The 11,765-nt window shown below is 35.2% G+C and overlaps 1 protein-coding gene across 1 annotated transcript; it reads left to right on the forward strand.

Annotated features, from left to right (window-relative positions):
- Window positions 1-3,246: 3,246 nt before the first annotated feature.
- LOC131639285 (probable pectin methyltransferase QUA3) lies at window positions 3,247-7,807 on the forward strand. Its single transcript, XM_058909785.1, has 7 exons — window positions 3,247-3,916; window positions 5,472-5,675; window positions 5,773-5,983; window positions 6,072-6,333; window positions 6,427-6,801; window positions 7,023-7,118; window positions 7,306-7,807. Exons 1-7 carry the CDS (start codon window positions 3,470-3,472, stop codon window positions 7,511-7,513), a joined length of 1,803 nt encoding a protein of 600 aa, XP_058765768.1. The 5' UTR covers window positions 3,247-3,469; the 3' UTR covers window positions 7,514-7,807.
- The last annotated feature ends 3,958 nt before the right edge of the window (window positions 7,808-11,765 follow it).

Here is an 11,765-nt window from a genome sequence, read left to right on the forward strand (position 1 = left end):
AATCTCTTTATGATTAGTGACAACTAAATATCAAAATACTTCATTTGTGGCTTGAACAATCAATTACGGGAGAGGTCAATAATCAATTAGCCTAATCGATTATGACATTGATTTATCCCACGAATTATTTTCAAATTGCTACCACGCCTTGACTTACAAGTTTAGAGCTTCTCTATCACTTTTTCACATCCAGAAGACGAGCTTTGATCTCACTTTCATTTCTATCACCATTTTCTTTAAATCTCTCATTTATCTCACATATATTTAACAATAGTGTTTCGAGAGTATTCTTGAGTCTAAGTGACGATCTTTATTTTGGGGTGATGGTTTATTTTTAAATTTACTAAGAATGTATCATCTCTTAAGTAAATATTTCTTCCGTAGCAAGTTATTGTTTGGTTGCGAGCTAAATGAGTTAAAAACTCTTGTTTGGTTTGTGGATTGTCTTAGGAAGTCTCTATTTAGTTTGTGAGTTTCACCTTTAAGAAAAAGCTAACTTTTGATTAGTGAAGATCAACCATTAAAATTTCCGCAACAGTTCTTGAGCTCAGCCTGATTAAAATCTCTATTGATTTGAGATTAGTCCGCCTAAAATCTCACTTGATTACTAAGTCCAGCCTTATAAAAGCTTAGTTGGTTCGAGATTAGGCAGTATAAAATCTCAACTTGGTTTGTGGCTAGCATGTGCAAAACCCGATTCAATTTAGAGGATAGTCAACTCAAAATTCCATTTTGGTTAGAGATCAGCCCGTGGAATATTTATGTTTGGTTTGGAAAATAACCACTCAAAGCCTTGTTCATTGTTTGGTTATAATTTAACATTAAAACTTCATTTTCATGTATAAGGAGGTTAATGGGCATATCCTTCTAAAAGCTCTCAAGTTTATTAGATATTCTCAAGAATAAGTCTTGAGGACATGAGTAGGTCAATTAAGGCCAAACCTGTATAAATCTCTGGTTTATATCTCTATCCCTTTATCTCTTTACATTATTGTCTTTCCTTTGGTTTTCCGCTTTTCATTTATTCGTTTGTTTTCAAAATGTTTTTACAATCTGATTTTACCAATGATTTTATTTTAAATCAATGTTTTTCAAACCTCCACAATTTACACCCATCTTGTGTACGGAGTCACATGTCCAACACATCGAGCCTACAAGCCCAAGGAGTTAGATGGACGACTCATTTCCAAAAACATGGAATTCAGTCAATCAAAGATATTATTTTAGTTGATTGTTATAAGAGCGAGCCGCCTATCATGATTTTCTTTGAAAAAACTTTTATCATTTGCAACAGGTTATTTTGGCTTTCCTAACAATATGAATGCTAGACTTCCACTAGAAGATTCTTACGCATTCACTACTACGAAAAATACATATAACAACGATTACGAAAGACCTATAATAACGGTTGAACAACCGTTGTTAGGTAGGATGTGGTTGTAAGTGAGTTATTTACAATTACGGTCTATTGCCCGTGGTAGTAAACTGGATAACGCGCTACATACAACCACAATTATATTAAACAACCATTGTTGTATGTCTTTTAATAAAATAAAAAATGTAGCAGTAGCAAAAACAACAAGAACAACAAAAACAATAAGAAGAAGAAGAACAACAATAATAACAAGAAGAAGAAGAAGAACACAATAATAACAATGACAAGAATAACAACAAAACAACAATAAGAGCAATAATAATAACAACAAGAAAAATAAGAAGAAGAAGAAGAAGAAGAAGAAGAACTAACATTGCTAACTTGAATCCATACTTTCCTTGTCTCATTCAAGTTGGAGAAGGGATGATGGAGTTCTGAAATTTTTTAATGAAAGAAATGATGTTTTCGAGTTTTGTTTATAGAAGAAATGATATTTTCGAGCTTGGTTTAGTGGAGAAAAAGTGTCATAAATGAAAGATGGCGTTTGGAAGTAGAAGATGAAGTTCGTCTAAGTTTTAGGTTTCACGCGGATCACTAGTGGTGGTGGTGTCTTGAGCGTTGATACTCACTAAATGGACGACACCGATTTGTTTAAGGAAGATGAATAAACTCAATAAACACACTTATATTTCCCCATGACCCTGAGTAACTTTTTACCATGATTGAAAGTTCCAACCGTTGTGAAAAGTGACTTAAAAATAGATAAAAAACAAAACTATAAGTGCTAGGATTCGGACCCATGACCCTGAGTGCTTTTCACCACAGTTGGAACTTTCAAATGTAGTAGTAAAGTGGATAGTGTGTTACATACAACAACAGTTGTATTAAACAACCGTTGTTGTATGTCTTTTAATAAAATATAAAAAATGCAGCAGTAGAACAACAACAATAAGATTCGAACTCAGGATTATGCGTCACCTTTTACCACTATTGGAACCTCCATGCGTAGTGAAAAGTGGCTTAAAAATGAAAATAAAAATAAAACACCTAATTGAATAGATTCCACCACGATGGATCTGTTGGCCGTGGTAATGTGGGCGTTGTTGTATATCTTTTTTGTAATAGTAATTAAAAGGACAATATGAATGTTGGACTTCCACTACTATCTTTGCCATCTTAAAAAGGGAAATATTAATGTTGTATTTCTATTGGAAGATCCTTGTCGTTTTAAAAAAAACAATATGAATGTTTGACTTTCACTGGAGAATCGTTGCCTATTTAAAAATGACAATATGAATGCTATACTTTCACTGACAGATCCTTGCTGCCTTCGAAAAGGCAATATGAATGCTGGACTTCCGCTAGAAGATCCTTGCTTCCTTAAAAAGGAAAATATGAATGATGAACTTCCACTAGAAGATCCTTACCGCCTTAAAAAGGACTTCGACTGAAAGATCCTTTCCGTCTTAAAAAAGATCTATAAGGGGCGAGGTGGAGATAAAAGACCTTAGTTGAGTCCACCTATCCGGTCACCTAAATTTTAGTTCGAGTGTCAGTTTACTAGATGTGTCGCTCCTTTCTATTGAACATTTTACCTCTCTTTGGAAATAGTTGTCTGATATGAAAAAATGATGTGTCTCTGTTCCGTAACGATAAGGATGAAATGATTTGACCATTTTCTAAAAAATAAACAGTCGGCTCATTTATATTATTTTATGTTTTAATTTCAATTCTAGTTTACCAAATTAAACTATATTTATTATTATTATTATTTTTTTAATTTTAATTCTCGTTTACCAAATTAAACTATATTTACTATTTTTAATAAAAATGGTTAATGATTGACATTAGAGTTTAGTGTTTACATTCCCTACATTCTTTGAAGCACTTACCTTAGATCCGGTCGTACAGTCTCTACCTTCAAACAAAAATCTTCCTTTCCACACAGTCAGTGGAAAATCTTCAACACCGTCACAACATTTTCAACAAACTCTCTACTTCTTACTATTTTACTTCCAAATCAATCTCTATCTTCCAAACTCTTTCACACAATTTCACACACTAATTTCATCAGATCCATCTTTTTTTCTTCAAATGGGTCACGTAAACCTCCCAGCTTCAAAGCGAACCAGCAACATCAACCTCATCTACAACCCCCGTCAATGGCGTCTTCTAGACCTCATATCCGCCCTCTTCTTCGGCTTAGTCTTCCTCTTCTTCATCCTCGTCTTCACGCCGCTTGGTGACTCTCTTGCAGCTTCCGGGAGGCAGACGCTGTTACTGTCCGGGTCTGATCCGCAGCAGCGGATAAGGCTCGTGGCGGCGATTGAGGCGGGACAGCCTCGGGTTGTTGAAGCGTGTCCTGCTGAGGCTGTGGATCATATGCCGTGTGAGGATCCGAGGCTTAATAGTCAGTTAAGTAGGGAGATGAATTATTATAGAGAGAGACATTGTCCGATGCTGGAGAGTACGCCTCTTTGCCTTGTTCCGCCGCCTAAGGGGTACAAGGTTTCGGTGCAGTGGCCGGAGAGTTTGCATAAGGTATGAACTATGCAGCATAGACACCGACACCTTAGACACTAATAATAGTTTAAGGGAATGTTTGGATGCATCTTTGGTATATGTTTGAGTTTTAAGGTTTTAAAACAATTGAAAAAATTGCCATGATACATGATCACATAGTATTTCAATTACCTTAAGAAAAATAATCACTCATCCAAACATACCTTAAGAAAACAAAATGGAAGCGATAGAGTGTAATCAAGATGTGTTGTGCTAAACACTAGTCAGACACACGTCTTCGATATGATATGTGAGTGTTAAATAGGATATGTATGATGAGAATGTTTTGGATGTTCAAGAATGTTGGTAAATTAACGAGTTCTTTTGTTTGTTTCTTTGGATTTTGGTGCTTCATGCTTGTTTTTTTGGCATAGGGAGCTAACTAGTATGTTTAGTGTTATAGATGCTCAATATGGTTTTAGAAGATATGAGCTTGATTTTTCATATGTTTTAGTTTGGTATGGAGATATCTGTTTGGGAGTTTTCTAGTGTGTGGTTAGCTTGTTCGGATCTAGTTTTTGTTTTTTTAGATTAAATGCAATGTCGTTTTATAGGTAATTGGTGATCTGATTGAATGCTTTGTTCAAATTATTTGGCTACCAAGTGTTGGGGTAACTCTGGCCGTATGACATTTGGTTCAATGGATAACATAAATTGTATATCCAAAACAGGGTATGGTATGTTTCGTGAAAGGCCTTTTTGTTGGATGATATGTTTGAATTTGTCATTAAAGGATGCTTCCAGCTGTTTGACTGTAGTTTGACTAGCTATTAGACTGTAGTGTGACTGGTGTTTCAAATAGCGGCACCATGGCGGTTTTTGGGCTCGCTTCAATGGTAAATATCGGCTGATATTGTGAGTTTCTCCGCCATAATCGTTATAACAGTGCCGCAAAGCGGTTGATATGGCGAGATTTTGGCTCTGCCATGGATATCAACCACCATTTGCCATCAACTACACTGAGTGTGACTGTGAAGTGAGAAAAGGGCAATAGAGATAGAAGAATAAGGAAAAGTTAGCGAGAAAAGAAGAGACAATAGTTTAGCAAAGTAACGTTTGCCTGATATCCTGAAAAACGTTCCGTGTTTTCATTTGTTATTTATTGTTATTTTAATTTTTTAGTTTCAAAAACTTCATTTTGCCTTTTGTTTTTAGAGAGTTGCGTTGTAAATGTTGTACTTAATGTTTGAACGATTTTACTATTTTGCATAGAAATCATGATAAAGAGAATAAAAGTGAAATTAAAGTTACATTTTATTTGGTAATTTGATTAGGTAAATAAAGTAATTTCTTAAAAGCAAATAATACCCAAATTATCAATACAGGCCTCTGAATAGCTAGTACCTTTAACGGATCGTGAGTAACTGAAGATCCTCTGATAACATTCTTTCTTTATACACCCTGCGTGCTTGTTTCTCATATACATTTGACGATACACTTCAACATCGTGTCATAAAATAGTTTATAATGTTTTTAGATGTTTGTTTTTACTGATCTATCTGTCGGTCTAAAACCTCTAATATATTATTTGTAGATATGGCACAGCAACATGCCGCACAACAAGATTGCTGACAGGAAAGGTCACCAGGGATGGATGAAACTTGAAGGTCCACACTTTATATTCCCGGGAGGCGGCACAATGTTTCCCGATGGAGCAGAGCAGTATATTGAAAAACTCGGTCAATACATTCCAATGAATGGCGGTGTTCTGAGGACTGCTCTTGATATGGGATGTGGGGTAGGAGCCATTTCTTGTTTCTTTTATAGACCTTAGTAAATTTTTGGAATGTATTATTGTTTAACGTGCTACCGCCAATATTTCTCACGTTTTACAGGTTGCCAGTTTTGGAGGATTTTTACTATCGCAAAACATTGTAACAATGTCTTTTGCTCCAAGGGATTCACATAAATCACAAATACAATTTGCTCTTGAAAGAGGAATACCAGCTTTTGTTGCCATGCTTGGTACTCGTAGACTTCCATTTCCCGCATTTGGCTTCGACTTAGTCCATTGCTCTCGATGTTTAATTCCTTTTACAGCTTACAGTAAGTTCTTCGTTGCACCTCACCTTTCGATATGTTGCAAACTTCTTAATATACGTTGCTTCTCTAATTCATAAACTGTGTCTCGCAGATGCTACTTATTTCCTTGAAGTTGATAGATTACTCCGCCCTGGTGGATATCTGGTCGTATCTGGTCCACCTGTCCAGTGGCCTAAACAAGATAAAGAGTGGTCTGACCTCCAGGGTGTGGCAAGAGCGTTGTGTTATGAACTGATTGCCGTAGATGGCAACACTGTCATATGGAAGAAGCCAGCAGGGGATCTGTGTCTTCCAAACCAAAACGAATTCGGCCTTGAGTTATGTGATGAATCAGATGATCCCAATTCTGCTTGGTAATTCTATTACGCCATTGTTCGTTTGAGTTCATCTTTTCGCTTATTATTCTTGTTTCACATTTTCCATGTCCAACATTTTCAATGTTGCAGGTACTTCAAATTGAAGAAATGCGTCAGTAGGATATCTTCCGTGAAAGGAGAATATGCTGTTGGGAACATTCCCAAGTGGCCGGAGAGGCTAACTTCCTCGCCACCTAGGTCAACACTCCTGAAAAATGTCGCTGATGTATATGAAGCTGACACTAGGCGATGGGTGAGAAGGGTTGCACACTATAAGAATTCGCTAAACATAAAGTTGGGGACTGCGGCTGTACGGAATGTCATGGATATGAATGCATTCTTTGGAGGTTTTGCAGCAGCACTAAAGTCTGATCCTGTGTGGGTAATGAATGTAGTTCCGTCTCGCAAGCCATCCACCCTTGATATGATCTTTGACAGGGGTCTTATTGGAGTCTATCATGACTGGTGGGTTTCCGCTGAAAATTTCAAGCATTTTTTTTTGTATTTATCTTTTGCCTTGATCAATAATGTTGTAGACACCTTTATTTTATTGCCGTCGAAAGCAGTATTGTGAGTCATGGATCGTGTAAAATAGCGATTTATTAAAATTCCACTATACTACTGTGCTATAGTAGTTTATAACAGATTATTGTTTTGGATCTAAGTTATTTCTTGACTGTTCTCAGGTGTGAACCTTTCTCGACATATCCGCGCTCCTATGACCTGATCCATGTGACCGGCATTGAATCGCTTATAAAGGATCCGGCCTCTGGCAAAAGCAGGTATTTTTAACGCTCAATAAAATTCTAATTTGATGTCACCGTATCGGTCTAAGACTTCTTAGGGAGATTATGATTTGATTGTAAAGACCAATTTGAAATTTCAGTGCTTATTTTCGAAATGTTGAATGGTTACTTTGTTTCACATAAACAAGAGCTCACCTAATTGCTTATTTTGACTTCATTGCAGATGTAACCTTGTTGATTTGATGGTCGAAATAGACCGAATGTTGCGGCCGGAAGGCACCGTTATCGTGAGGGATACCCCTGAGGTAATCGACAAAGTAGCTCGTGTCGCTCATGCCGTGAGGTGGAAACCTACTATATATGATAAAGAGCCTGAATCACATGGCAGAGAGAAAATCCTAGTTGCAACAAAGACCTTCTGGACTCTCTAATTCTCATCTCACTAACATAGCTGTGTAATTGAGATAAAATTTTCTTTGAGAATGATGGTTTTGAAGTTATCAAATATATGCATCAAAGGGATGTGGTTTCTCTTTTTGTTCATTGTGTGTATACAACAAGGAGAAAGTAAGGTTAGGATATGATAAAAATGTGAAGACTTTGTGAAGTTTTATATGAAAGGCATAAGCCTATGTTAGTTATATTTTGTCTTAAATATAAGGATAATTTGTAATTTTATAGTTACTTATAATCATTGAAAAACAATAATCACTGTCATTGTTCTACTTGATATGCGTAGTACTTTTTTTTATTAAGTTAGCAAGATATGATAAAATAAAATTAGGAAAAAAGATAAAATTTTCATTTATTCTTATAAAATGAAAAATAGAAATCTACTAAAACAAAGATTTATTTTTAAATCAAAATAAAAAATTGATATTAGAAAAATATAGAAATAGTATCACAAAGGAAATTTTATCATATAAAATACATTAAAAATAAAAATAAATCAATATGAAATGTATCAAATATGGTTTTCAATAAGGATAAAATTTGTAATTTTCAGATAATAAATAATATATCATTATATGGCTTATCTAAAATATAATAGAGTGATATATGATAGTAAGACCAAATTATAATATATTCATCCAAATTATTTGTTCATAACCATATGCTATTTTGCTCATAGTAGTTTGATATGGTGGAAAAAAAAGAATGAATGGGAAATTAGAATTTTAAATTCATTAAATGTAGGTAAATGGATTATTTTAACAACTCATGATTTTGTTTTTTTTGGTTGTTGTTAGAAAAGTATGTGTTAAAAATGATATAACAATTGAGTAAAAAGAATGAAAAGAATAGTATAAGAACTTATCGAAGATAATAGGGAAAATGCTGTTGTGTTTTATTTCTGCGCTCTAGGCTGATGTATATAGGAAGAATATAATAAATTACAAATAATTTCCTCCTCAGTGAAGGATTAAGGAAGATAAAGGAGAATAAATGAAAACAATAAAATAGAGATAAGATATTTTCCAACTCTCCTTTAAGTTGGTGCATAAATATCTATCATGCCAACTTATCTATCAAATGTTTAAAGGTAAGTCTTGCCAAACTTTTGGTCAGGTTATCCGCAGTTTGCTGACTTGAAGTCACAAAAGATAGACATATGATTCCCGCATCTAACTTTTCCTTTATGAAGTGTCGATCAATCTCAATATGCTTGGTTGTGTCATTTTGAACTGAGTTATGAACTATTCTAATAACAGCTTCAGTGTTAGAGTATAATTCCAATGGAAACTCAATTTTCATCTTAAATTTTTCTAAGACTCTAAGGATTCATAATCCTTCACTAATACCTTGAGACATAGTTCTAAACTCGGCTTATGCACTACTTCTTGCTACAACTCCTTGTTTCTTGCTCCTCCATGTCACAAGATTACCCTAAACACAGGTACAATATCCAAAGGTTGATCTTCTATCTGTGACTGAATCTTTCCAATCAACATCGGTGAAGATAGACACATTTCTTTCACTAGTCTTCTTAAAAATAAGCCTTTTCCGGGATTTTCCTTCAAATATCTCAATATCCTATAGTCTGCCTCAAGATGTTCCTCGAAAGAAGAATGCATAAACTGACTTACTACACTAACTGAGAAAACAATATCAGGTTGGGTGTGTGACAAATAAATCAGTTTCCCAACCAATCTATGATATCTTTCAGTATCAACAGTAACATTACCTTTTCCCCAAAGTTTAGCATTATGATCCATAAAAGTATCAGCAGCACGACATCTACTCATTCACATTTCTTTCAATATTTCTGCTGTGAAATCACAATACCATTCTTTGACCGAACAACCTTCATACCAAGAAAATATATCATGAATCCCAAGTCCTTGATTTCAAAGTCTAATGTTAATTTCTCTTTTACTCTTTCCATTTCAACTGTATTGTCTCCAGTAAGGACAATATCATCAACATAAACAATCAGGGCAGCAAATTACCCATTGTGGGAGAACTTTGTGAACAAGGTCTAGGGGACTGCTTTAATCCATACAAGACTTATTTAATTTGCATACATTTGATCCAAATTTGTTTTCAAATCTAGGAGGAATATCCATATATACTTCTTCTTCTAGATCGCCATCAAGAAAAACATTCTTAACATCTAACTGATGTAGAGGCCAATCCAAGTTAGCAGCAAAGGATAAAAGAATTCTGACAGCGTTCAATTTTGCAACAGGAGAAAATGTCTTAAGTAGTATACACCATATGTCTGAGTAAAGCCTTTAGCCATGATGATACTCTGTCATTGCATGTAATATGTCAAAGAAGCAAAGAGAAACAAGTAAACGATGAACAAATTTGAGGAATTATGGCCAAAGAATGATGCAAAAATGACTAAGTATGAAGAAGTAGGAACTTAGAGAAATTTGGGTGAAAATAGAGCAAATGCGAGCAAGTTTTTGAAAAAATCACGCTGGCCAATGCTAGCCATCGCGTGCCTGATAGAGCTGGAAATGTTGCATCACACGTACGATACTGTCCATAAAGCGCGCGATGTGCCCTTTTTTGGGGCGAATTCTGACGCGTTCTGGTATGAAATGAAGGCTTTAAAAGGGGAGTTTTGGCATCTTTTCAAGGGTTCTGCGATTTGTGACTACAAATAGCGAAATACAACACTGGAAGTGAGATTTGTAGCGCATTCGAATCTATTGGAGACCAGATCTTCAAGGAATTTCTTATGCAACCTTCTTCTTATTAACCGGTATTTTAATTGTATCAGTATGAGTAACTAAATACTCTTAAGTTAGGTTTTGTCTAATGAACTTATTTCGAACCTATTGGGACATATGTCAAATTTGATATTGCATGACTAATCTTAGTTATATTTCTATTTAATTACCTCTTTTACTTAACGCGCATTATTTGAGATACTCTGTTAATGTGATCATGAACTTATAGGGAATACTGACCCTTAGCTTACGCGTCTGAACTAGGGCCATTATTGTACTTACGCCAGTTGAATAGAGATATGAGACCTATAGTAGTGGCATTTAAATTAACACACTGTATCATTGCCTACTTTCACTTACGCTGGTTGAATAGGGATATGAGACCTCTAGTATAAATTAGTGATCTATACATTAAAGGATTGGGTATAGAGATCTTGTTAATTCGCTATGGAAATATAACGATGTTTCATTCATGTAATGCATTTGACATCAACAAGGGAGAAATAAGGGATTATAGGCAAAACTTGACCGCTTTCTCATAATTGTCAGAACAACTTTTATTTTCTCACATTCAAACTCAAAACCCCCTATTTGTTACTTTCTCAACATTACACAATGTTTGTCTGGTTAAATAGAAGTCCCTGTAGATACAATCTTAATTATTACTTTGACAGTATCAGTACACTTGCCGAGAAGTCATCAAGTTGTTGGCGCTGTTGCCGGGGACTGTTGATAATTTCAACAAGGCAACGCTTGTGCAAAGTTTTGTTTTGTTTAATTTTGTTAATTTATGTTTTTATTTTGATTTTTGTTACGCATTATTACTAAGGTATTTTGCTTGTGTATGCGCAGTTCAGGATCATAGTTGATACCATTGGATCTAGAACTGAAAGAACCACATGGGCAAACCGGAAAGATGCGAGGGAAGCCACACTAGCACCAGAGACTTAGTGGAGGAGAATTTACATTTTTCTTTGGATAGAGAAATCCACTAAGAAAAAACCATGGCACTTTAGGGTATAAAGTGTTGAAAGGAAAGTTAGAAGAACTGATCGAAATAAGAGAGAGAGAGAGAGAGAGAGAGAGAGCAATATCGACAAAATTATCTCCTTCAGACTTATCAATGAAAAAATTAGGATCTACAGATCCTGAAAATTTTGAAGTTTTTGTCATCGATAATATGACAGATACTGATTGGCGAAAGCCTATAATCAAATATCTAAAAAACCCAACAGGATCAACTGATTGAAAGATCAAATACAAGTCTCTAAGTTACGTTATCATAGGGAACAAATTGTTCAAGAGAACCTCTGAAGGCATCTTGCTCAAGTGTCTTAGCAAAAGCGAGGCATATTTAGCAAGATCTGATGTACATGGCAGATCATGTGGCGCTCATCAAATTGGCCACAAAATGAAGTGGTTGTTGTTTCCACAAGAGATGTATTGGCCTACAATGCTGAAAGATTGCATCGAATTTGCCAAATGTTGTCAAGAATATCAA

Source organism: Vicia villosa, unplaced genomic scaffold (assembly GCF_029867415.1).
Source record: "Vicia villosa cultivar HV-30 ecotype Madison, WI unplaced genomic scaffold, Vvil1.0 ctg.002580F_1_1, whole genome shotgun sequence".
Taxonomy (NCBI): domain Eukaryota; kingdom Viridiplantae; phylum Streptophyta; class Magnoliopsida; order Fabales; family Fabaceae; genus Vicia; species Vicia villosa.